Raw genomic sequence first — 27,796 nt, forward strand, 5'->3', positions numbered from 1 at the left:
CCTTGTTGTTGTGGTAATGTTAACACTATACTGCCCTCCCAGCATGAAGATAACTTTGGATCAGATCACATGTAACATGCATATAAATGAAAATTGTCCATTTCAGGACACACATAAATAGTTTATTAGGAATCTGCAGTCTGACTAAATTCGTTCAGACTGGTAAAATCTTTGTGTGTAAACACGGCTAATGAAAGATGAGTGTCTACAGTGTAGTGTGAGTCTTTCACTTGAGCAGCAGCTTCTCATTTCATGTTGTCGGCTGTTCAGTCGATCATTTCAGCACAACACAGTTCCAAAGACAATGCAGTTTGTGTTCTCCAGATTTGCACCTTACTGTGCTGGTTTTGGAACAAGGCTGCTGGTGAAAAGAGCAAATCCAACACTACAACCGGTATCTCCTGATATTAGTCTCCGCTATGAATTTACAGACGTACAGAAGTAGAGAAGTACGTACACAGCGCATTAGCAGTAGCTAAGCTGGCTACATGACTAGCTTATTTGTGTTCTCTAGACTGTTATACACCTCTCATTAGCTACTAGCCAGATATACTTACACCAAAAGTCTCAATCATCAGCCAAACTGTGTTGTGTTTCTCTAACTTTAAGCTAAATGTGTGTTGTTTTGGTTTTCAGTGCTAAATTTGGCAGTGATCTAGTCTGTTCTGCTGGATATCCAGTAACTGGAACCAGGGGCATTTCTAGAGTTTGATCACTACTGGGGCACAGGCCTCCCAAAAACTGTACAAAAGGACTTAAAAATTTCTAGAGGGGTCCGGGGGCACGACACCCCAGGAAGAAATTTTTCATCATATAATGTAACAAACATTAATGTAAGTATGTGCTGCAGATCATTTCATTAGTTCAATAAGCCTGCTTGAAGCCTAAATGACACATACTTTTCTACAAAAAAGAGAATAAATTTCTACATATGATGTATATTCACAAAATGGAAATATGAAATGTAACTTTATAAATGTGCAGCCCCCTCCCAGCTGTCATATGAGTTTTAAAGAAAACATTAAATACATATGATACAGGGTCAGAAATTAACGAGGGCTTGGGGAAAATGCCACCTGTGTTGGGGAGGAGAGAATAATTTCAACAGGGGTAATGTTAACATTGTGGAAATTATACTCCCCCCGGTAAACCCATCCTACTGAAGCTACAGTCCAATGCTTTTGAGGACACAGCCCCAATAACAAGATGTGTTAGCAGCATAAATGTGGTTTAGGCACATACTGAAGTCATGTGGCTTTGTATTAAACCCTGCAATGAACTCATCAATCTTTATCTCTTTAAGTACCATGGCAAAAAAAAAAAAAAAAAAAAAAAAAAAAACAGGAGTTGACCTCAAAGCAATTGTTCCTGTTATTTCGGTTGTAGGTTTATTAGCTATACAAGACGAAAAAAAAAGATCTGAAGAAAAACATGACAATGCTTTTTGAGCCCTAATGTGCTGGAAAATAGTGACAATTATTAATATCAAAATGACTAAATTTTGTGTGATGAGCGTTATATAAAACCTACTTTCATGAAAAAAAATGGTTTAAGGTTATGATTCTATGTTATTATATATTAGTATTTTAATGACATTCATATGCCTGTGCAATGGGAAGAGTGATACAGTACTTTACTACGAAAGTAGTAAACTAGTAAAAAGCACGGCGGGAACTAATAAGAAATGTCAACAGCACAAACTTCTTGGGTGTGAAGTTCAGGCAGCAGGACATTCATGTCAATGTGAAATGAACAGTTTTGCTGAATATTATTAATTAAATTTAAGTTTAGACTACGCTTCCATGTACGGTCTTGGTGCTAGCTGTGTGAAAATTGATGGATGAACAGCTATGGTAAACAGAGGAGCGTTCAAACTCACTGCACCACGTGGCAACTGCGTGATGCACACAAAGGGGTGTATGATTTGTCCGGGGAGTCAGATTTCGGTACAACACCGGGATGTCCTCATTCAGCTAAATACAAATTCACATAGCACTCATTAACACAGTGATAAGCGTTAGCCTGGTGGTTAGCTCTCCTCAGCTACAATGTCGATTATGAATTATCGTCTGACTGAAAGTGGAGGTTTCCACAGGGAAAAGTGAAGGGAGGAGGAGCACAGCGAGGGGGCGGGGCGTATGATTGAAGAGGATGCGCAGGATATTTTCGCTTCAGCTGGCGCTACAATCAGCCTTCATGTTTTAAATCACTCAAATGATGTAAATGATAACGTTCAATGAATAGAAAAGCCTATTTTCGGACCTGTCTACTGTAATCTACCTCATCAGACAATGATTTATCAGGAAAATTTTACTGGAGCTCGTGCCTCAGTAAAAAGGGTCTAGCGACGCCCCTGACTGGAACAATCTAAAGGCCACATTTAGTGTGTAATTTCATGTCCTCTCTGATGGAAAAATGTCTCTGATTATAAAATTAAATACAATTTAAATCACTATTTAATTCATATTTGTACAAGCTGCTGCTTTTAGGCCCTTGTGCAGGTGTGGAGCAGAGTGAAAAACACAGTTACTGTTTATTCAACTAAAATGAACTTCACTCCACATTAGCAGCCTGTATACTGAACCTCATACTGAATACTGAGTGTGTGTTTCATGTACTGAGATGAGAAGCACAGATGATGATGTGGAGTTTATGCAGTGTGGAGGTCAGGAACACTTACTCATGTATACTGTAATCTCCTCTGTTCTGTCTCCAGCAGTGACCTGACACAGGTAATGTCCTGTATCTGACCATTCACAGTCTCTCAGCTGTAAGGAGACGTTTCCTCTCTCCAGCTCCTGAGTGAACAGACTCACTCTGCCCTCGTAACCTCTCCCCTCTGTCACCTGTCTGTTCTTATAGACACAAACACAGTCTGTCTCCTTAAACCACCGGATCTCCATGTTAACAGCACTGATTTCAGGAGACAGACGACATGAGAGAGTGACAGCAGAGGGATTAAACCGCTCTTCATCACTGGGACCAATGAGTTTAAACTCATCTGTGTAGGAAACACACACACACACACACACACACACAATTAGTTTACTCTGCAATAAATAATACAGATAAATGTATCTCTGGAAATGTAACTTACTGCTTGCAGTCGCCATCTTTATCTCTTTCTGTAGATTCAAACTAATAAAATCCTAAACACACACAGAAAGAGAGAGTCATCCTTTTAAACAACTGAACTCACACAAATACATGGTTAGAAAGCACAATTCCACAGTGTATTCTGGAGGATTAGTTTAACAGCTTATCGAGTCGTTGGTGACTAACATGTACTTTAGCATGATGCTAACTCCTCTTACCTTTTCTGTTCCTCATATAAACATATCTGCTGCTTTAGCTGAAGTGTGTCCACATTTCAGAGCGGCTCATATTCATATTTACCTCATTACAGTTTAAACCCCGTGATTAAAATGTCCTCTGTCTAAAAACACATATATTCCCCCTGTTTTAGTCCGTTACAGCAGGAAGTGTAATGGCGCAGTTGCTCTGTTTCCGAGTGGAGAGCTACTTTCACTTTCACTTTCATTCCAGAGAACTGAGAGAAGCTCCGCCCCTTCTGCTCTGATAACCCCGCCCCCTGTGCTCAGCATTACTAATTCCTAATTATACATGTATGTCCTGATCAATCAATCAATCATTCAATCAATCAATCAATATTTTTCCTAGGGTTAATTCTTTAAGTAACGTCTTATCAAATTCTGGTCGCTGGTATCACATTTATAAATTTAGGATTCATATTCTGCATTCATGTTACAGAAATTGGGTTTGAAAACATACACTCAGTTTTTTATTTTGTAAAAATGTAACATTTTTAGAAAAAAGAATTAATGAGTAAAGGTGACACTGTAACTGCACAAAACATGAAGAGTATGTCATTATGAATGTTTATAATGTTTTAGTCGGTGATTTCAGTTCCTGTATAAACCTGCATATACACTGTGTAGAGTATTAAATATTTACTGTAGGAATATACTAGCTGTGAATTCTTCAGTCTGATTGGTCAGAAGATTAACAGCAGCGCTGACAGTAGTGCAGCTGCAAATCACAGGTTTACCTTCACGGGCTCATCTGTCTGTCTGTTTCTTTTTATTTATTATGTGTCTGTCAGTCTTTTTATCATCTATCTATCTGTCTGTCTTTTTATTTATAATCTATCTCATTTTTATTTATCTATCTAGTCATCCATCTCAGAAGTTCTTCTGTATTGTTTTACCAGTGCAATTGGCTATTGCAGCGGGTTTTTTCTTTTCCCACCTGCGCCACAAAATCTACGACTCTGGTGGGACGCAAACCCACAACCTTTGAATAGCAGCAAACTTGAGCTTAGAAGTCCAATGCGCTATCCACTACACCACCAGAGTCTGGAACAAATTATATATATATATATATATATATATATATATAAATAAAAATATATAAATAATTTGTTCCAGACTCTGGTGGTGTAGTACACCCCCCCCCCAAGTCATACCTGGACTCATTTTATTATTTATTATAAAATTCATATCTTTTTATTTCCATAGATCCTGATGTGTGTGTGTGTGTTTTTAATCATTGTGTAGTTTTGTTGTCATGCACTGTTCTGTGTACTTATTGTATATTTGTGCACATGTCTCACACCGTGGTGTATTTGCACTTTAGGCCACCCAGCATACCATGTTGCTGTATTGTGTGCACCATAGTCCTGAAGAAACATTTCATTCCACTGCATACTAATTTCTACTACTCTCACTACTTTTTACTACTCTTACTACTTTCTTTCTTACTTATCTACAAGACTACCTGAATTTCCCTTCGGGGATTAATAAAGTTTATCTTATCTTATCTTAATGATATGGAGGAATGACAGTAAAACCCATCTGATGTGACTGCATGATGCTGCTTAGCTGCTAACCAAAATCCACTTTGCCATTTATTGGGCACAGGGAGTAGGGCACCATTTAGGTTGCCCATTGTTGCCAGAATGAAACCAGAACATCACAAAACAACTCTTAAGTCTAAACTCACAGCATGCCTCAGACCATTAAGAGAGGGTGGTATTGCTTTAAGACCATTGTTTGGACCATTGACTCTATATCTAGCTGTAATGCACAGGTTATGGTTTGAATTCTAACCTGCTGCAGTGGATTGTGTGATTGTAGGAGTGTGTTTCTTAATTGCAACATTTATAAAATGGCAAAACTCCCTAACTGGTGCACAATATAGTGAACAGCATGTGGTTTTGGACATGCAACAATCAGAATTTCTTCTGAGCTCATAAATTGCTGTTTATTTCTAAATTACACTTATGTATGAGGTCAAGTATGTGTCAAAAATACAAATGTTTTCTACAAAACCTTGTCAAAGTTGATGATTCTCTGGTTTGTAGGTGTCATAAAGCAGTTTTTCATGTGTAATTTGGTCTATTTCATTAGTATGGCCTGGGGTTATCTTCCACTACACTAATTTTCCCTACAAACAGCTACATCATTTTAAACATTTTGACATCACTGCTAAGCATCTAGATGAAATTCTAGATAAGTTTCCACACGACACAATAAAACCAGTCATTGACAGGCTTTTCTTTCTATTTGAGTTTTTATTTCTTTCCTACGACAATCTAGTAATGCCAGTAATGAAACGAGTACATTATGCATGTGAACATTGTGAGTAGTAGGTTTAAAAAATAAAAATAAAAATCAAACACAATGTGTCAAGGGTCATAACAGTAGCTCACCATGAATATTTTGAATGGGTGCTTGCTTAAATTTTACCAATTTCTTTAATGACTTTTGACCATTACATAAAAACTAAAATGTTCATCATTATAAACATTATACCGGGGAAACACTGATGATCTGAACTGAAGATTTATCAAAAATTAATCCAATTTAAATATTGTCAGAATTTGTTAGTTCACTAATGCACTCTGTACATTAAATCAAGTCAGTTAACCTTTTCAATATCCAGATGAAATCAAGCAGTTCAGCAGGACACCAAAAACATGATTTGTAATGAATGTAGTCAGGGAAGAAAAGCAAAAAATACAAGAACAACAACAGATAACCAATAAATGCTGCATAAAACAAAACGAAACAAAAAATATACTGACAATCTGCAAACACATTCAAGTTGGGGTGTTAAACCGTGACTCCAAGAAGAACTACACCTGAAAATCAGTAGTTACATGATTGACGGTTATTGTGTTTGTCGTTATAGTTATGGGCTGTTGGTAGTCGTCTCAGGATATAGAACAGAATTCATTGAAAAGAAAAACCTTGAAGCGCCTCTCTCAAATCCACTTCTTGGCTGCTCCGAATAGGATTCAGTCTTAGAGTTAAAATGGTAAATGATGCCTCGGACGTTATCAAGCACATCAGCATTTACTCATTGGTGGGGATTCTGAGCACCAAGCGATAAAGATCTGATCTCGTAATACAGGTCATCAGAACTGCTCAGAGTATATAAGAATGCATCTCCATACATGGACAACCGACAGAGTCGAGTGAAAGATGTGTTTAAGCAAGTTGAGGAGTGCTGATCAGAGTTCTCTCTGAGTATAGTTTAGCCTAATTCTGCATTTCTTCGGACAGCAGATCACATAGATCCTTAGGAAAGTCCTTCATCATCTGAGTGACAATCACCAAGTCTGAAGTTCTCTGGAGTACGTCGTCAGCATAGTAGGCCTCGGGTATAGGTACAAGAATGATGGAGTCTTGATTGACTTGGAGAACAAGTGGCTGGGTGGTGTCCAGGATGGTGTCTATGATTGCGCATCAAGTCCAGAGAATGTACCAAGTGGGACAGTAGGTATAGTCACGGTGGGTGCTTTCTGACATTTTTATTTACGTATACATATATGTAAAACTTCGCTTGGATTCTGTAGCAATCAAACTTCACATCTCTTAAATATAATACCTAGACAACACTGAAGTTCTGAACTGAAGAACCTTTAAGAATATTAGCAGAATTTATTAGTTCAACTGAATGCACTCTGGATATTAAGACAAGATGATTCATCTGTTCAGTTAACATTTTGAAAAATCTGATAAAATGAAAAAAAAAATAATAATAATCACAGCAGGATCAAGCATATGTGTCTCATATTACATGGATTTAATCTGAATCAAATACACTGTTGGAAAAACAGAAAATCGATAAATGCTCCATAAAATCAACAACAAAAAAACCCTTATACTGAAGAAGAAAATTAGTATAATCAAAATAGTTGCAAACACTTTCAGCTCTGGGTGTTAAGCAAGGTGTGATTTCCAGCAAAACTCGGACATGGGGACAGACTTGAAAATTAGTAGACAAAGATGACTTGATTGTTTTCCCCCTTAGTTACGGTTACGGGTGTGTGGTTGTGTCAAGGTGTCAAGATCTCAAGATATAGAAGAGAACTCCTTCAAAAGAACATCCTGACTCAGAGTGTTGAGAGAAACATTCTTCCTGACGTTCAGACTGATGGAGCGCACCAACTCCTTGAAGAATGCTGTTTCTTTGGGCTGCTCTGAATAGCGCTCAAACTGGTCCAAACCATCCTGCAGCTTCAGAGTCAGCGTGTCGTAGTTGGAGCGTACCACTTCCAGCACCTGATCTTCTGAAAGTTGGGAGATATGGTTCACGGCGGCGTATGATTCGATCTTCGGGTTGAAATGGTTGATGATGGCTCGGACGTTAACCAGCGCATGGGTGACTTTACTTGCTGGCTCCTTCCACTGGCCGACGTTGGTGGAGACCCTGAGCACCATGCAGTAAAGGTTATCGAATACCTGGTGCATGCGTATGATCTCGTAATACAACTCATCGTAACTGCTCGGGGTTGGCAGGAACGTGTCTCCGTATGTGATGAACATGTTGAAGAGATGGACTACTTGTAAAGCCAAGTGGAAGATGTTGTGTTTGGACAGCAAGATGGTTTCATTTGACAGCAGGAACTTCAGCAAGTTAATGAGGGCCGACCAAAGTTCTCTCCAAGTGTAGTGCAGCCGAATCCTGCATTTCTTCTGATAGCAGATGAGCTTGTGAATAATCTGAACGCATCGCATGTAGAGATCCATAGGAAAGTCCTTCATCATGTGAGTGACGATAAACTCGACCATCAGATCCAAGACGGCGCATGCGAGAGGTCGAGACGGGATGTTCTTGTCCGCCGCTTTCTTTCTGTGCCGCATTGGCATTCGGTGCAAGTTTACTCGAAAGTTCATGTTGTCGTCGTGGAGGAAGGCGTCAGCGTACTGGTCTTCGGCTATACACGTGAGGATGATGAGGCACAGTCGGGCGCTGTTGAGTCTGTGTTCGTCTTTGGTGTCTTGCATGACGATGGAGGAATATTTGAGAAAGGTGATGAGCAGGTTGCTCGTTTGAAGGTTGGGGTCCAGCGGCAGCTCAGGGTTATGCATCACGTCTAAAGAAGGAGGGGTGGTACCAAGCGGGGTTGTAGGTGTAGTGGGGGTGGGTGTGACTGGCGTCGCCGCAATGTCGATCTCTGGATGACTTTGTGCGAGAACAGTGATGAAGTTCCTGTTTAGATGAACTGCCTCGTAGAGGGCGAGCAGGATGGCTTCATTAGTCTGCACAGACAGCTTCTCGTCTGCATCAGCGATGAACATACTGCCTACCATGCTGGTCAGCGTGGAAAAAAATCCTCCGTGGTTGTCCTCTTCTTTATCTTTGTACTGCCTGTTGTATTCTGTAAGAGCTTGCTGGATAACCATGCCCATACCAGCCAGAGTTGGTTCATCATCCACTATGGATAACTTCACAATGTAGGGATTCACCGATTCGTATTTCCTGTAGTTCACCAAGAGAGCCAAGAGAACCACGGCGTCGTAGCCATGCTGTGCTCTGCTAGAAACATCCGACAAGATCTGTAAAATGGCCTCAAATATGCTGTTGATCATGACGTATTCCAGGATAGTATTCTGACTGATATTGTCCGTCACCGTAACCAGACAGAGTAACAACTTTAGGCACAGGCTCTTCAGGCTCTCCGAGCCGTCTCCACAGAGCAAACTGTCCAGGCTTTCCATGAGATCCTTCATCCTGAGCTCAGCTTTGTCGAATCCCACCAGCATATTAATGATATCGAAGCCGGTAGCTGATTTGTTTTTTTGATGCACACCTCTGAAGAGTGCGCAAAGAGTCTGCAGAGCGTTGACTACTTTGATCTGGTGGTCTTCTTCCAAAGCCTGGACGCAGTGATGGAACAGGCTGTTGATGTTTTCCTTAATCATCATCACTTCATCTCCATCCAGAGCCTCCAGCTTGTTTTCCAGATACTCCAGGTTCACCTTCATTAAAAAGAGCTCGTCCCAGAAGCGAGGGTTCGCCTTGGCAGGGTCGACTTTCGTGAATATTTCATCGTACATCAACACTACTTTCTCCTTCAGCGGCTTTTTAGACGACGACGTCCTTTTTAACAGCCCCGCTTTCTTCTCCTGAGCCATTTTGCCTCCCCACACGTTTTTACATACAGTTAAACTTGTTTACTCATGACTAGCACTTACTCAGACGCTAATTCCGTCTTGTCGCAGCTTTTTCACTTCCGGCGTCAGCGAGCGGAAGGTTGCTGTCCTCCGATTGGTCCGCGGCGGCGTGACGTCATCTTTCCGCGATTTCCATTTCTGGACAATTCAAAATGGCGGATTGATAATAAAACATCCACGGTTTATTTTTTTTGTTGTTGATGGAAACCTCTCATGTAAGTTGCACTGATAATTTTGAGCACATAAACGATAAAAATTATATATGCATATATGTATATATATATTTTTTATATTTTCATCATCCTGGCTCGTGCGCGTTTTTCGGAAGCATCAATAAAACGTAGGCTCGTGCGAATTTGGTTGCTAGCTAGGCTGCTAGGTTCATTAGCTTGCTAGCTAGCTACCTAGCTAACTCTTCATCCCGAAAGTCCTCTTGTGCACTACACAGGTTATGAAATAAAGGAGACTAAAATCATATAAATCATTTTGAATTTATTCGTGCTGTTCTGGACAGTTTAGCTCGCCAGCTTCTGTAGCTTGGTGTTGGTTAGTTAGTTAGTTAGCTAGCTAGCTTGCTAAGTAGCTAATGGGACTACCAAGAGGATGAAAAGTTCATGACAAATTAACCCACATTTACAAAATCTTTTGATCAGCATTCTTTATTAGTTGTCCATTTTAACACGTGCACCCATAATACACATGTCTGGTCTTTATCTTTATTTTTATTCTTTTGTTATACCTGCAAACCTGATCATAAGTTGATGGGTTGATTAGTTTTCTTTAACAGCAGCTCTGCCAGTAGTTGCAGCTCCAGATCACAGATTTATATTTATATTATATGTGCTTGTTCTAATGCATTATTGTTTCTATAGTAACAGCTGCCATGGAGATTTGTACAACAGACACTCTGCATAGACACATTTAAAAGTAAAGTGTGTTATTTAACAAAGACAAACCGCATAATTGTTGAGTGTTCTTGAGACGTTTGTTTAGTATTTATGTAAGGAGTCTCCAGTGTCAGTGCTTTGTAACAGTCAGTATGTTTTCAGACACGCAAAAGGCATCAGGACAGTTTCTCAGTAATATGACAAGCTCTGTTTTTTTGGGGGGGGAGATTGACAACAGGAACTAACTTATTTCAAGGACGTTCCACAATATTAATTGTAACTATAAACGGATAAAAAAGTTGATTTTAAAAAAGCATGTGCTGTAATAGGAAGATAATAAACAGTAACAGTGCCTTTGCTTCATCACACCACACTGTTGTTGATTATTTATTCATGACAGCACGATGTCAAGTGTTTCATTTCTTAGTCGAATGATGTTTAGAATTAGGGATGCAAACTTTTAAGCATGGTATAATGGTATTATTTTTCTATTTTTATGTTATAATATACTTTATACTATCTGATCATTTTTGTTATTCTAATAATGATTGAACATTTGTGAAACCAACACACTTTGTCTTGTTGTTATAAGTAGAAATTTGTCCTAAGGGTGTACAAACTTTTGTGTTTGACTGTATATCATTGCATTTGAGGATAAATCGAATCAAAATGAATTAATAAATGAGTATTAGATACTGATTTAACTGTAGCTCATGCCTCATCCCCTAAGAGACAGTGTGGTGGTGATGATGATATCCGTTGCTGTCTTTTCAGTTACAGTCATTATGGCAGACAAAAAAAGCAAGTCTACGGGAGTGAAGCGGGTGCTGACGAAAAAAGAGCAGGAGGAGATCAAGAAAAAGGTCGGTATTTAATGATACACATGAATTCAAGAAGTTTGATGTAATTAATCTCTCCGCTGAAGCAGCACATGATTAGAGACAGGACAACCTTTTCTTAAATTTGCTTCATGAATTGGTGTTTGCTAGATTTTTTTTTTTAGTTTTATAGGATTACACAGAACGCAGTTGTCAAGTGTTTTATTCTCTCAGGAGGAAGAGAAGGCCGCTGAAGTGTTCGAGGAGTTCTTGGCATCTTTTGATGGCAGTGAGAAGAGCGGAGTGAAGACGTTTGTACGAGGGGGAATTGTGAATGCCACTAAAGGTGAAATACCGCGCTGTTCTGTTCTGGAAATGATCTGTGAGAAATATCCTCAAGTCATATCATGATATTCTACTTCTTCAGATTAAATAAAACTACAAATTATTGATGCAATATAAAAAAGATTTAGGTTTAAAATCAATTTGACATTAGGTTTTAATGAAAGTGCTAGCTTTGAGAAGTGGGAGGCCACGCCTTCATCACTGTGACTGGCACACACAGTGTGTCTCCTGAACTGACACACAGAAGCCACACCTCTTTCACCTCGATAGAAAGGCATAGAAGCCACACCTCCTTCACTGTGACTGACTCAGTGACCACGCCTCCTTCACCTGGACTGACACACAGAAGCCACACTTCTTTCACTATGACTGACGCTCAGAGACCACGCCTCCTTCACTGTGACTGACACGTAGAAGCCACACCTCTTTCACTGTGACTTATGCACAGAAGCCACACCTCCTTCACCTGGACTGAGAGTCACAGAGGCCTTCAGGGCTTTTATGCTGTGTGATTTACCTCTATGCCTTTCCTCTTTCCTGTACAGATGAGGAGGCAGCGGAGGTGAAGAAGAGTAAACTCTACAGACCCGCCTCGAAATTCACTCCAGCATCTCAGAATGTCTCGCCATCGTCTACAGAGTCTAAGAGATCTGTGAGTATCCGACTGGCACCGAGGTCTGGAGATACATCCCAATGTTTTGCACATTCTAACTGTTTTTGATTCTAAATGAGAATGCAAATCAGAGTTAGGAATAACAGCTAGGCAAATCTGCTCAAATGGTGCAGGAAGGTGAGCTCCAGCCAAACAGATGCCAGCAGAGTAGAGCCTGGAATACACTTGCGCTACATCACTGTTTATTCTTTAAAAAAAAAAAAAAAATTGGAAAAATGTAAAAAATAAAAATTATTACTTCCATTAGAACGACTGTGTCCTACATTATACCACAGCACTGTTAAATTCTCAGTCCTGATTGGTCAGAAGCTGTTGATTCATTAGGGGGCCAAGCACTGAAGCTGGGTAGGCACCCTATTGTAATTATACCTTTTCTTCTTATTTTCTCCTAATCTTATACTGTGCTTGTTCTAATACATTATAGTTTCTGTAGTAACGACTTACACAAGGACACAGGGTATGCTAAATGCTGCACATAAATGGGTAAAAAAAAAAAAAAAAGAAAAAGTGGTGAATATTTCTGTAAGGAGACGTTTATTTAATGTTAAGCTTGGGCCGGTGGTTGGACATTTTACGGTACATCATCTGAGTTATTGGGAAGGCACAGTGTCGGATTCTTGGGTGTTGGCGACACTTCGCAACGGATATACTCTGCAGTTCCGACGCCTGCCCCCAACGTGTTCAGGACGCATCCTGACTGTTGTGGTGGACCCGGTCCGTTCAGCAGCTGTCTCAAGAAATTCGTTCCTTTTAGAGAAGAGTGCAGTAGAGGTTCACCCCCTAGTTCAGAGGGACGGGTTTTACTTGACATATTTTCTAGTTGCAAAGCAGGATGGAGAGTTTCGTCCAATTTTAGATTAGAGGAAACTCAACGAGTTCTTAAAGAAGCTTCCCTTTCACATGTTGTGCACGACCAACGTTCTTTGTCGGCGATGGAGGGAGATTGGTTCACAACTGTCGACCTGACGGATGCATATTTTCATGTTCCACTGCCGTGCATCACAGGAAGTTTCTACGCTTCAGTTTCAGGAACCAGACTTATCAATTAAGGGTTCTACCTTTTGGTCTTTCCCTAGCCCCTCGAGTGTTTACAAGGTGTATGAAGGCTGCCCTGTCGGCCCTGTGGTCCCAGGGGTTGCGGATTCTACTGTATCTAGATGATTGGTTGCTTTGTGCTCAGACGAGGGACCAGGCTGTGCGCGATACCCAGCTGCTACTGGACCATGTCTCCAAGTTGGGTCTCGTAGTGAAGAGGGCAAAGAGTTCTCTGTCTCCTGTGCAGTCCATCACGTTAATTGGGATGACAATCAATTCGGTCACAATGCGTGCCTCTCTGTCTCCGTCTTGGACAGCAGATAAATCTTAATCCTAAATCTTCTTGCTCATCTGGGGGCGTCTTTCCAGTATGGGGTGTTACTGAGGCTGATCGGGATGCTGACGGCGGCCACATCTGTAATTCCCCTGGGACTGCTTCACCTGAGGCCCCTGCAGGTGTGGAACAACAACCTACAGTTGGATCCATCCCGTCATCGTCATTGATGGATTGTGTTGACTCGCAGATGTGTGTGTGCCCTTCAGCAGTGGACATCACTAGCCTTTTTGACAGCAGGCGTTCCTTAGGAATTTTTCTCTATCATCAGGAGGTGGTAACAACCCATGCATCCCTCAGTTTAGAACCACAGGGGTATCAGTGGCAAATGGTCGAAGGACCAGTCTATGGATCACATCAACCTGCTGGAGATGTGTGCAGTTTTTCTGGCCTTGAGACATTTCCTTCCAGTGCTGGAAGGCCGATTTTCAATCTGAACCATCAAGGGGGCACAAAATCAGAGAGCTTGCTAAGGCTCACTCACGATATCCTCACCTGGTCACCTCCGCGGTTTGCATCACTGAGGGCTGTTTATCTGCCGGGGGTAGTCAATCAGGCTGCAGATGCTCTTTCCAGGAGTTGGCTACATCCAGGCGAGTGGAGGCTCCACCCAGATAGAGCAAGACATTTGGCAGGAGTTCGGCATGACGGAAGTGGATCTATTTGCTTCGGCGAACACAACTCACTAGCCCTCTGTGGTTTGTTCAGATGGAAGCATCCAGTCCGTTAGGGCAAGATGCTCTGTCACACGTTTGGTCTCCTGTATGCATTTCCTCTGACTCCTCTGTTGTGGGAGACACTTCACAGAATTGCTCAGGACAGACACATGGTGCTTCTGATTGCACCATGGTGGCTGTCCATACCATGGTTTCCCTTGATCCTAACCTTGTTGGTGGACAGACCGAGGCAACTTCCTCTCAGGAGGGATCTGCTATCCCAGCTGGCTGGCTGTGTTTGGCATCCAGAGCCGGCCCATCTACAGTTATGGGTCTGGCCTCTGGGGCCAACTCCTTTCTAGCAGACTGTGAACCCTCGGTCATTCACACTGTTATCAATGTAAGGGCTGCTTCTACACGAATGCTTTATGCCTATCGATGGAAGTCTTTTTGTTCGTGGTGCGAGTGTTGTGGTTTTGACCCTGTACAATGTATGGTTTCAGTAATTTTGAGTTTCCTAAAAGGTCTTTTGGACAGTGGCAGGGCAGCCTCCACCTTAAAGGTCTATGTAATGTTGATGTAATGCGCGGAAATCTGTGATGTTACATTGTGCATGTTTATCATACTGCGAATTTTTCCGTCACAGGTCGCTAAAAAGAAAACAGAAGAGAAGAAGAAGAGTAACCTGGAACTATTTAAAGAGGAGCTCAAGCAGTGAGTGTTGCACTCTATTTCTAAACACACATGCCATTTCCTGTTTCTCTCAGCACTTCTATTGTGTTGGAATAATTGCAGCATGAGGCGGTGCTGCTGGAATGTTTGGCCTAACCCAGGTTCCTCTGAAAAACTGGTTAATAGATGTGATATGCACAAGAACTGTTGAACTATCAAACAGTATAATTATATAATTAAAAAATAATGAGTAAGCTGTGTAGTGTTTTTGGACGGGGCTTTAAAGACGGATGTCTTCTGAAATTTTTTAAGTTATTTTTAGGCATTTAGCAATCACACAATTTCACACACCATTCAGCTGGTTCTGAGGTTTTTTTTTGTTTGTTTGTTTGTTTGTTTTTAACTTTACTAAATGGTAAAGGAGGTGCGGTTAGTTCTAAGGGAGCTGAAAAACAAACAAACCTCCAAAAAAAAAAAAATGCTTTTCAGGCTGGAGATACAGGGAGGGGAAAAAAAAAAAGTATAAGCCGCTCCTTTAAGGCACATTTTTCAGAAACAATTACGTCTGTTCAGAATTTCGAGTAAAGAAAAAAAAACATGGTCGACTAAGAAAGTGTTATTTTTGTAATAATTTTGTATAAAATAATGATATTTATTATTATGTAAATTATTTCCTTCATTTGTGTTGCAGAATACAGGAGGAGAGAGAGGAGCGCTACAAAAGGAAGAAGAATGACCCGGGAGGAGTGCACACAGATCTGGACCTACCGTTAACACGGCGGTCAAGTGAGACCACACACACACACACACACACACACACACACTCTTAGTACTCCAGCACTGAGTGCTTTTTGAGCTTCTGTGCACTTAAGACTTTGAATAATAATTTTTTATGTTTAATTATAATGAAGCTACTGATTCCTGATGCAACATTAATGTTAAAAAATGGATGGCAAATAATGAATAACATTATTTAATAACAATAACATGAATAATAAAATGTATTTACTTATGTAAAATTTGTAAATAGTGCTTTATAACACTATTCTTATATTTTTATTATTTTAAAAGGTGGCATAAATTCAACAGAACAGATGTTTTGATATTTAATAAGTTATGTGCAGTTAATCACAGTTAATTCATCATCAGGCCAAATTTTATTATTGTAACAGACTTTGTGTTTATATTTAAAAAGACATTTTTGTTTTTTTGTGTTCTTTGCAGTATTCGATGATGATCCCACGGTGCCCACTACAACTAACCTTTATATCGGCTGCATCAATCCCAAGGTAGGCACAAGATTCACATTACTGATCACTGATCAAGTCCCTGTGTGATTTGTTACTGTAGAAATAATGATGTATACGAAAGTAGGCATTAATATAAACCTGTGATTTGCAGCATTGAGATTTCAACAGCACTGTGGAATAAAACAAGTTATTAATAATTGGGATTAATAATTGTGTGCCCTGGTTTGTGTAGATGACGGAGGAGATGCTGTGTAAGGAGTTTGGGAAGTACGGCCCGTTAGCCAGCGTTAAGATCATGTGGCCTCGGACGGAAGAAGAGAGGACCCGAGTGACCAACCGTGGCTTTGTCGCCTTCATGACACGGAAGGATGCAGAAAGGGCGCTGGCCGCTTTAGATGGTAACTAGGTTTATTTTACTGCTAAACGTTTACTCAAGCGCAGTCAGTCAGCCATGACGTGTGTCATTAAGTTGGAAATGAGGGAGGCTCTGCGTGGGTGTCTCTTGATGTCCAGAAGTTGGATTGTTGGAGACAGTCATCTTGTTTCTGATTCCTGGCCAATCAGGTTTTAACACTGTCCCATACACAGATATAGGCCCCTAAATAATTTATAGAGAAATTATTCTCTACTGGATTATTTTATTACTGGAGCCAAGACCACACATTTACATTTAATATTAACAGACATTTCATATTCATGTTTGAAAGGTCATCTTGTTCAGCTGCATCTGATTTACAAGTCTCTGGCAGAGTAAGTAGATAGCCTGGTCTTGTTGGACTGAAAATAACTATCCGGTTATTGCCAAGGTGGCTGTAGAGTGGACAGATATTACTAGGACTTTGCCCGAAGTCATTAGCTAACGTAAACTAACCTGAGAGGATCTGACAGGACATTACCTTTTGGAGTGGAATCATGTTTAAGTGCATATATGATCAGCTTGAACCTGTCTGAGATCTGAACCCAGCAACCAGCCCCTCCTCAGTGGGAGTATGTTCATCCTCTTTATTTCTGATTTCCCTGCAGGTAAAACGGTGATGGGTTTTGAGATGAAGCTGGGCTGGGGGAAGGCCGTGAGAATCCCGCCTCAGCCCCTGTACACTCCTGTAGGAGTGCTGAAGCCCACGGCCCCGCCTCCTCCCTCAGGCCTGCCCTTCAACGCCCAGCCCCGAGACCGCTTCCGCAACGACTTCTCCAAATCCCGCAGCCGCACATCTGATGACTTCTACAAGGTAAAAATCGCTCACTGCTCAGGGGTGTGGCACCACTCGTGCCACGCCCCTTGTACTGTTAAGTGCTTGATAAAGTTTTTATAAGGATTAGTATCAGAAGTAGGACGAATTTATTCAAGGCTAGTTCAACTGCTTGCATAGTTTCATTTCCGAACATGTAAATATATGAAAGGTTGAAATCAGGCATATGAAACCATCTTAGACACACACTATTCTTTTACTTATATTAATCCATGTAATAGATTAGAGTTTTATTTTTTTTTTTTTTGGCTCTAATCATTTGTCCAGTGCATTTGTCCTTGGGTAAGTGGTATTAATTGTACTTCACATACATGATAACTCTAACCTTGCCATGATTAGGATTAGGACAGTGAGGATGTGTTGCAGTGTTGTGTATGGTTTTATTATTTAACAAGCATAAACTTACGTTATTGTTTGTATCTTCATCACGTGGTTTGACGTCACGAACAGACTCTGTACGACGCCGTAGTGACAGTGGTTATCCCATCAGAAAGGTACACGCTCTTTATCCATTTAATATCACAGCATGACTCAGAAAAACCACACTTACCCACACACTTACACATACACACACTTGGACAGAACAATAGTCCCAGATGGCAATGACTAACATTAAGGTAGTACATGCTCTTTAATTAATGACTTTAATTACTATTATAGTGCTGCAGTGCAAACAACACACACAAAGTGTAAGTCAGGCATAGGTAACTCCATGCAATGTTGAAGAAACTATGTATACATTAGAGAGGACTGTACGGTAATCCGGACACACGTTAGTTTCACGATGTATAAGGCTTCATTTTCAAATCAAAATCAGCCTCACAACAGATCCCTGAATGTCTCGAAATTACAATCAATAGATAATAAAGCTGCCAAATTCAGACCTGCAGACCTTCTAGGTTTCTTTCTTTTTTTTTTATTTGTGCAGGAACTCTGCATTTTAACATCGGAGTACACTGCAACAAGTTATCACTCAAAAATACATTAAAAAAGTCTCTGACATGATTGACAGTTGCGCTGGTTTTGGACTCTCCTATATTAACTGACACCCTGTAAGCCCTGCCCAATTCACCCTATCGTACGTTGGTAAACTTTTGTCTCGACTCAGTTTTTCCGCTCGAATGATTTGGCCTCGCTTTCTGTCAAGGAAAATGGAGAATGTTTTGAGTTCACTAACATGAAATAAAATGTATCAGTATATGTCTGACTTGGCTAATATTAGACAAATATATATTTATCATCAGATAATTATATTTATTAAGAATTCCAAATTTTGAATTTCTGAAAATAGCTAAAAATGCACAAACCCAAACCAAGCAAAAAAAAAAAAGATTAAATACAAGGTGTGTACAATCTAGTATGTTACAAATAAATTTAAAGGTAATGATAATTAGAAAGTGATTAAAAACTAAAAATTGTTTAGTTTTAGTGATTAAAAATTAAAAATGCAGCAGCTTTTCAGTACGCACACACACTTTATCTGCTCGAATCAAGCTTAAAATGTTTTGTTGACTGTTTAGAATATTAACCATTAAATATAATTGCTGTTTTTATGCAAATATTTGCATTAAAATTTGGAGGAAAATCGTCCCACAGATTCACTCACAGCTACGTTTGCTCATTCAAATACATTTGGCAGCTTAAATATTGGCAATGGTTATACATGACGATAATTACAATTGTAAAAATAAGTATTATGCGATCTTTATCACCTGGCTGGAGGTGTGTTTCTTGCATAAAACAGTGGATCGAATGGGCATCCGATCAGATCAGGGTAATCCAGGATCATCTTAAATAATTTTGGAACTGAAATGACGTTTGAGGTACTTCAGGGTGAGACAGAACTGACATAACCATAGACGACTGGATGAAGGGGAGAGAGAGAGAGAGGGAGAGAGAGGGAGAGAGGGATTGGGAGGGAGGAGTGTACACTCATTCATGCTCTCATATCCTTTGTCTTTTGTGCGGCCAGGAACCTGCTGTGCCTCATCCACAGGATGATTGAGTTTGTGGTGAGAGAGGGACCCATGTTCGAGGCCATCATCATGAGCCGAGAGAAGAACAACCCAGACTTCAGGTGTGTGGGAATGTGCAGTTGTTATCGTTTCTGTTAAATAAGATCACACTGTTGGTATTTTATTATTAAAATATTGCACCATTCAGGCTATAAGATGCATTGTTTTTTTCCATTTTGTGGTATGATGACCTATGTTTTAGTGTTTTAATTTCAGCATTTTGCCTAATTCCAATCTACTTGTATGTTACACGAGGGTTATGGGGTTGTACAATACTGTTAGCTTAAAACCTTTTCAGAAACTCAGGAAAATTTACAGAGCCCAAAACCTTTTTCAGAATTCTAAAATTTTATTTAAAACTCAAGAACTTTTTTTCAGAATTCAGAACCTTTTCAGAACTCAAAATGCTATTTCAAACTCAAAGATTCAGAACTCAAAATCTTTCAGAACTCAAATGTTTTTGGAACCCAAAACCTTTTCAGGACTAGAAAACTCATTCAGTTCAAGAAGCTTCAGAAGCTTTTTCAGAACTCAAATATTCAGAACTGAAAATCATTTTCAGAACTCAAAATCTTGTTCAGAACTCAGAAATTTTATTCAGAACTTTAAGAACTCAAAACCTTTTCAGAACTCAAAAAACTATTTCAAACGCAAAGATTCAGAACGGCAAACCTTCTCTCTCTCTCTTTTTTTTTTTTTTTTTTTTTTTTTTACACTCAAAGATTCAGGGCTCAAAAATTTCGAAAAATTCAAGAACATTCAGAACATTCAGATCTTTTTCAACAAAGATTGAAATCTCAAAATCTTGTTTGGAACTCAGAAACTTTATTCAGAGCTCAAAAACTTTTTCAGAGCCCAACCTTTCAGCATTCGAGAACTTTCAGAACTCAAAAACTTATTTCAAACTTAAAGATTCAGAAAAGAAAAGCTCTTCAGAACTCAAACTTGTTGAACTCAAAATCTTTCAGATCTCAACTTTCCAAATTCAGAATCTTTTTCAGAGCTCGAAAGCATTTTTTATTTATTTTTTTTTTCTGAATTCATAAACGTTTCTTGATAACTCAAAGGCTTTTTTCAGAAACTTTTTTTTTTGTGTAGGACATTTTTAGGACTTCCGGGAACCTTTTGCTTCAGCAAAGAACCACACAACTTTAGTGTTTAGCTACTTCCTGTAATTTGCAGTGGGCCAGAATGCATCACTTTGGTTATTTTACATAACGGGAACGCTGGTCCCGGCGTATAGCGGGAACGCTGAACTGGAACTCAAACAGAACCTCTTCTGGAAGCTTGGTGAAAATCATCTTTAGATATAGTAAAAATATTATGTGAAAGAAAAACACTTTTTTTTCTCCACTGAACTGGTTTTCTTTAAGCAGACAGAATGTAGGGCGAAGCGTCTTATGTTTCATAGTCACTGGGGATCACAGTAATACTTCCTCCTATCTGTTACAGTTAATTATAGATGAATTAGATGTTGTTCTGTTTAGTCACACTGTGTGGTGTTCATTTTACAGATTTCTGTTTGATAATAAGTGTCAGGAGCATGTGTACTACAGATGGAAGCTCTTCTCTATACTGCAGGTACACACACACACACACACACACACACACACACACACACACACACACACACAGTCCCAACCGAAAACCTGCTTCATCTACTTCATTTCTTTTTCATGAGAACCTCACTCTCTCTTTCTTCTCTTATATCTGTCTTTCTCTCTTTCTTCATTTTCGTTTTGTTTGTCTCTATCTTTCTCCCTTTCTCTCTCTCATGCTCTTTCTCTCTTTTGTATTATATCTTTCTCTCCCTCTTCTTGGTCTCTCGCTCTCTCTTCCTCATTCTTCCTTGTCCTCACACTTCCTTTCTCTCCACCCCTCTTTTTCTCTCTCTCTTTTGCATTATCTATCTCCCTCTGTCTTTCTCTCTCCATCTGTCTCTTGTCCATTATATCTTTCTTTCTATGCACCATTATTCATTCTCTCTCTCTCTTCCATGATTACTTCTTATGTATCTCTCTCATCCTTGCTCTCCCTGTCTCTCCACCTCTTTCTCTCTCAATCTTTCTTTTTTCCATTTGTCTTTTTGTCTTTCTTCACCATTTTTTATTTCTCTGTGCACACCATCATTTCTCTCTCTCTCTCTCTCTCTCTCTCTCTCTCTCTCTCTCAGGGTGAAAATCTGAGCGAGTGGAAGACGTCAATGTTCCGAATGTTCCGGGGCGGCTCTCTCTGGAGGCCCCCTGTCCTCAATCCCTATCTCCATGGAGACGAGGAGCCTGAGGATGACCCCTCCCCTTTCCAGGAGGAGGAGCTAAAGAAAGGGCAGCTCAAACCTGAGTATGTGTTACATTATTACGCCTGTATCATTAACATCATGTAAAATCAGGCCGTGTGGAGTCTGGAGGTGTTAGAGGGAGATCAGTAATGCAAGTGTGTGTGTGTGTGTGTGTGTGTGTGTGTGTGTGTGTGTGTGTGTGTGTGTCAGGCACAGGGAGCAGTTGGAGGTGTTACTGAGGGGTTTAACCCCCCGTAGGGTGGAGATCGGTGATGCCATGCTCTTCTGTCTGGAGAGAGCGGAGGCTGCAGAGGAGGTGGTGTCCTGCATCGCTGAGTCACTCTCTATGATACAGACACCACTGCAGAAGAAGGTACACACACACACACACACACACACACACACTCTGCCAGTCCTTAACTTTGACACATCTGTAAATCCAAATGATTGACTGCCTTAAATTCTCTACTCTTACAGCTTCATTTCCAATTCTACAACGTTTTCTGTAAGGTTTTATTTATTTATTTATTTTTTATTTCTGGGGTTTTATTACCATATTAAAATGCATTTAAAAAGGAAAAAAAAAAAAGTAGAGCAGTTATGCGTGTATCGATTGTACATCAGACCAAGAGTGTAACTAAAACTAAAATTTCGTAAAGGTCCAGCTGCAAAGATCCAGATATTTAGTTTACGGCTATAAACCAGATTATCTGAAGTGCTATTCTGAGTTTCTGTTTCTGTGAGAACACACACATACTTCTCTCTCCAGTCATCTGTAAATGTTCTGTTTTCGTTGTCCGTTTTTCAGACCCGAAAGCAGAAATAAAATGAAAAGCCTGGGACAAGCCTCCTGTTTATGAAGTAACTGTAAATCTCTCACCCTGTAGCTAGTGTCTGGTCTGATGAGCTGCCTTCAGCTAAATAATTTACATTAATTAATGCACGTGATCGGCCAGAACAGGATTTGTGACAGGTTCATGTTTAGAAATCTTAGAGCTGCTGAACTGTGGCCATTTATTTATTTATTTATTCATTTTTTTTAATAGACTCTGGTAATAATTGTTGAAATACTTGATGTGCCCTGCAACACTGTGTACAATTTAGCTACGACCAATTTTTTTAGGAACTTGTACTGGACACACCTACAAGCTGTAAAATACCGTGAATATCATGCATACAGTGACAAAGTTTACTCCACCACAGATAGTCTCTCACACACAGTATATAAATCCTGCTTGTATTTGTAGGTGCTTGATCCTCACCTGCTCTGTCGTTTTGTTTGTCGTGTTTTGTCTCGCAGGTTGCGAGGCTTTATCTGGTGTCGGACATCCTGTACAACTCCAGTGCCAAAGTCTCAAACGCATCCTACTACCGCAAATAGTAAGATCTGTCTCTTAATCTGTAGAGTGCTTCATATAATCGTCTGCTGCGCTTCCGTGTAATTTGGGAACGTTCTGAAAAACGGTGTGTATTGTTCATGTGCAGCTTCGAGTCGAAGCTGCCGCAGATCTTCAGCGACATGGGCGAGGCGTACCGGAACATCCAGGCCAGGCTGCAGGCCGAGCAGTTCAAGGTGAATGCGGAGTCACGGAGGAACAATTCCACTTCATTTAAACTCGTCTTGTTTGCTGATGAGTTCTCTTCCCTTTCCCTCTTTCCCCTCTTTCTCCAGCAAAGGATCATGACTTGCTTTCGTGCCTGGGAGGACTGGGCAATCTACCCAGAATCCTTTCTGATCCAGCTGCAAAACATCTTCCTGGGGCTCATCAAACCAGGAGAGGAACTGCCCGAAAGGACAGAGGTGACCTTCCAACTCGAGATCAGTGTCACTATTACTCATGTTTCCACCAGCTTAATCTAATAACACTGAACACGAGTCATAAACGAGTTGTACACTGATAAACGTGTGTGTGTGTGTGTGTTGTGGGGCTGTCAAATACTGTTAAAAGTTGCGTGTGAATTTTAATTACTTAACATTATGTTTAAATACTAACAAGATTAGTGGTACCTAACCATGAAAAATCAAAATGGCCACTTTCTTAATTAAGGAAAGAAAAGACTAATTAGTTTTATTTTCTCTGTTGTTAATGTTTAGCTAGATTTGACATTTTTCCTGCTAGCCCAGATCTCCATACAAATTTACAACATACAAACAGAATGAATGCCAACAGGTCTTCTATTCGTTATACTTGCTCGCTACATAGCGTATAATACAGTGATGCTGCAAAGCCTGGAAGTTCAGCCGTGTGTGTGTGTGTGTGTGTGTGTGTGTGTGTGTATGTGTATGTGTATGTGTGTGTATGTGTGTATATATATATATATATATATATATATATATATATATATATATATATATATGTATGGACTTAAATTAAATATAGATTAAATTTTTGCTGTTGAATACATAAATATTATGAACAATCTTCAAACTGAAATTTATCACGTCTATTGACACAGAACTGTATCACAAAATGGCTTCATTAAAGGTTTATTTACCTCAAAAATATTCAACACATCTGGAAGACATAGATTACTATAAGCAGTGAGAATCCTAAACCAAAGTTTTTTTTTTGTTTTTTTGTTTTCTTTTTTTTAAATAGTGACTCAGTTGGTTTGATTGTTACAAGTGCAGTCTGGGTAATGTAGTCCCCGTTTCTTGCAGACCGCCTCTCCTGATCTGGACGGCGCTCCGTTAGACGGCGTTCCTCTGGACGGGACGGAACTGGACGGGACGCCGCTGGACGACCTGGACGGATCTCCCATGCCCTGGGAGCCATCGTCTATCGACGGCGTCCCTGTGGACGATATCGACGGCGTCCCGCTCGGCCCTGCGATGGACGACATCGACGGCGTGCCACGTGAGTGCGACGGAAAACTCTCAGCGTTAGTTAGTGTATCATTTTAAAACAGGGCTGCATTATAATGAACAAAATGACAATTCCCACTTATTTAGATAAAGTCTGAAATTCAGTCAGTTTAGGAACAAAGTTATTAAAGTTTGTCAAAAAAAAAAAAAAAAAGAACCTGGATTTTTGTTCACACTGTAGATTATAAACCAACATTTCTTGTACACGACAGTGTGTAAGTCTTTGGATACGATTCTGAATCAGACTGCTGCTGATTAATTAATCGAGTTCTAATTTAAATGCTAAATATAAAGACAAATTAATGTTTAACATCCCATTATGCAGCCAAGTAGTCTATCAAAACAGGAAGTAAGGAGTTTGTGTTTTATTGCACGAGAGTAAATCTAGTTATCACAGTGAAGCATGTGTGATTTATTTATTTATTTATTTACCAGCAAATAGTGATCATAATTAAAGCATGATTGTGCAGCCTTACCACAGAGGCATTGTGTCAGTCAACAGTGGAATTTTCCTCCATCACATTCCGAGTGGAATTATTGCCCTGCCAAAAAAAGAAAAAGCTAAAGAAGTTTTCTAAGGTGGAGAATTTCATAGACTTAATCAATGATGTAATGTGTGTATTTGGAAATCTGGTTAAAAGTAGAATTGCACCTCTTGTTGATTCTCTCTCTCTCTCTCTCTCTCTCTCTCTCTCTCAGTGGACGAAGGCTTGGATAAGACGTTACCGAGCGTTGCCTTGTCTAAGTGGGAGCGAGTGGATGACGTGGAACACTCGGGTAACTACAAACGCTCTTCACACCTTCGTCTTTATTTCATTTCCGCTCAGTTTTGACTCTCCCGTTTGATCCTGCAGCTAAATCCAACTCCGAGGATGAGATGAGTGCGAGGTAAAAGTCTCTCAGCTCATAAAGATACATTTCTTTGAATCTACTCTTTTTTTTTTTTTTTTTCTTCTTCACAGAATAGACCAGTTTGCCTGTTAAAGCTCTAGAGCACTTACACTCCTGCTCCATAATCATTCAAACCTTTAATTCGTTAACCTCTCTCAGCGGCGTGAAGGAGAACGAAGCGGACTCGGATGACGACAGCAGCAGTGACGATGCAGCGAGCCCCAGCAGGTTCGAGGGGGCGGAGTTTAAAAGCAGCCTGCGCAACTTCGAGATGTCGGAGAGCAAGCGGACCCGACTCCGAGAGCTGGAGGTGAGAGACGAAACACACACTCAGAAATAAAGTGTGGGCTGAAATACCAGCAAAGCAATAATCAGTAGGCAGAAGTGAGTTTGTGCATTATGCCAAATAAAGGGGTGTGTGTGTGTGTGTGTGTGTGTGTGTGTGTGTGTGTGTGTGTGTGTGTGTGTGTGTGTGTGTGTCAGGTGAAGGTGATGAAGTTTCAGGACGAGTTGGAGTCAGGGAAAAGGCAGAAGAAATCCAACATGAGCCTTCAACAGCAAGTTCAACACTACAGAAACAAATTGCTACAGAAGGTATATATACACACACACACACACACACACACACACACACACACACACACACACACACGAGATCAGCTTTATGTATATTTGGGTTTTTTCTTTTTGGAACATTTTCTCACTCACTGATAATTGCATTTAATTAATTGTATTTAATTTGAACCAAATCTCCAGCTGTTACTATGGCGACATTTGGAATTATCTTGTTTTTTTTTGTTTTTTGGGGTAACTAAAAGCCAAAATATACTAAAATGCCTTTGTAAAATCCTCTTTTTTCACAGGAGTTCGATAAGGACGAAGAGGAAAAGAGGGAGAAGTCGTCGAGCAAACAGAAGGACAAGGCGAAAAAGGAGGAGCGGAGAGACAGAGCGGAGGACAAGAGCAAAGGGAAAGAGCGGGATAGAGAGCGGGACAAGGAGAGGGATCGAGAGAGGAGTAAGAAGAGCGAGGACCGAGAGAGGAGCAGGGGACGGAGCCGGGAAGGCGAGGACAAGAGAGAGAGGTACACACACACACACACACACACACACACACACACACACACACACACACACACACGGAGCAGTAACTGATTAATACTATAGTAATGAAAAGGTTAAAACACATACATACATGTTGCTTGCTAGGCATTTTATTGGACACGACGTTCCTACTGCCTGTAAAATGGTATTCATTTAGTAGTTTAGTTTTTGTCCCATTAGTGTTGCTTTGGTTCACTGCTGAAACCTTTGCTACAGTCCTGAACTTACTCCCTCTGTCAGGTTTGTTACATATAACAAAATTATGTAGAGAAATCTTAATGATCTACACACCGCTGTTGCGTTCTCGATTTTGATTGGTCAGAAGATGTTGATTGATTGTTCCATAACATTTAACATTAAATGCAACTATAAACGGATAAAAACCAATGACTCGTCATTGTTCTCGTCCTTCGGTGAGGTGTAAGAGGAATAAAACACTTCAGGATGCACGTTTCATCGTGATAACAGTAACTGTGCTTTGTGCTAGACCGCATCACACCACCGTGTCGTTGATCATTTTCCTATAACAGCACCACACCTTGTGTTTTATTCCTTACATAATATGTGCTAATATACATAAATATTATATATGTTAATATGTATATATAGATTAATATAAATATCTGTTGTGTTTCTCTGCGTTTAGGACGAGGTCGCGTTCTCCGCGGAAGTCCAAGCGTTCCCGTTCTCCGTCTCCACAGCGCAGGTCCAGGCGCTCCTCGTCCCGATCTCCGCACCGCTCGCACAAGAAATCCAAGAAGAGCAAACACTGACCTCTGTGACCTTCTGTTTCTCAAGCAGCTCGATGGACTGCACCCGCGAACTGCTCACCCCACACACACACACACACACGCACACACCCTCCCTGTAACGCGTCACAACTGGACTCGAGCCAGGAGTTACTGTCTGTACGTCTCCCAGAATCCTCCTCTTCGTGGCTGCTCTGATTCTAGACAAGGCGTCGGCCCAGGGTTTTTTTTTTTTTTTTTTGTAAAATGAAGTTGAAACATTTATTTGTACAGGTGTCTTAGTTTTGTCCTTTTAAGGAAAGTCCCTCTGTAAAGATTTATGATGATTGGTCTCACAATCTTTACAATAAACAGCTCTTGGTGGTAACTGATTCAGACGGTGTGGAATCCAGTCTCACTGCAGGGAGAAATGAACGGCTCAAAGAGACCTTTATCATTAGATGAAAGGGGGGAAAAAAGCACGGAAATATACACGACCCTCATCAGAAA

General features: G+C 40.3%; 2 protein-coding genes and 1 long non-coding RNA gene across 3 annotated transcripts; 1 reads left to right on the forward strand and 2 right to left on the reverse strand.

Annotated features, from left to right (window-relative positions):
- Window positions 1-1,841: 1,841 nt before the first annotated feature.
- LOC117596696 (uncharacterized) lies at window positions 1,842-3,529 on the reverse strand. Its single transcript, XR_008301102.1, has 3 exons — window positions 3,315-3,529; window positions 3,098-3,149; window positions 1,842-3,001 (listed from the first exon to the last, which is right to left on the reverse strand). It is a non-coding gene; the product is annotated as an uncharacterized LOC117596696 (long non-coding RNA).
- A 2,044-nt stretch (window positions 3,530-5,573) lies between these two features.
- On the reverse strand, window positions 5,574-9,566 carry armh3 (armadillo like helical domain containing 3). Its single transcript, XM_026921731.3, has one exon. It carries the CDS (start codon window positions 9,444-9,446, stop codon window positions 7,380-7,382), a length of 2,067 nt encoding a protein of 688 aa, XP_026777532.3. The 5' UTR covers window positions 9,447-9,566; the 3' UTR covers window positions 5,574-7,379.
- Window positions 9,560-27,678, forward strand: zgc:163098 (uncharacterized protein LOC100037380 homolog). Its single transcript, XM_034300562.2, has 24 exons — window positions 9,560-9,700; window positions 11,147-11,235; window positions 11,425-11,536; window positions 12,081-12,187; window positions 14,880-14,947; window positions 15,597-15,691; window positions 16,130-16,194; window positions 16,388-16,553; window positions 17,179-17,384; window positions 17,856-17,899; window positions 19,378-19,482; window positions 20,935-21,001; window positions 21,594-21,760; window positions 21,909-22,071; window positions 22,999-23,078; window positions 23,184-23,271; window positions 23,371-23,499; window positions 24,361-24,556; window positions 25,264-25,341; window positions 25,419-25,452; window positions 25,615-25,765; window positions 25,939-26,049; window positions 26,319-26,539; window positions 27,205-27,678. Exons 2-24 carry the CDS (start codon window positions 11,158-11,160, stop codon window positions 27,329-27,331), a joined length of 2,658 nt encoding a protein of 885 aa, XP_034156453.1. The 5' UTR covers window positions 9,560-9,700; window positions 11,147-11,157; the 3' UTR covers window positions 27,332-27,678.
- Window positions 27,679-27,796: the final 118 nt, after the last annotated feature.

This window comes from Pangasianodon hypophthalmus, chromosome 27 (genome assembly GCF_027358585.1).
Source record: "Pangasianodon hypophthalmus isolate fPanHyp1 chromosome 27, fPanHyp1.pri, whole genome shotgun sequence".
In the NCBI taxonomy this organism is placed as follows: domain Eukaryota; kingdom Metazoa; phylum Chordata; class Actinopteri; order Siluriformes; family Pangasiidae; genus Pangasianodon; species Pangasianodon hypophthalmus.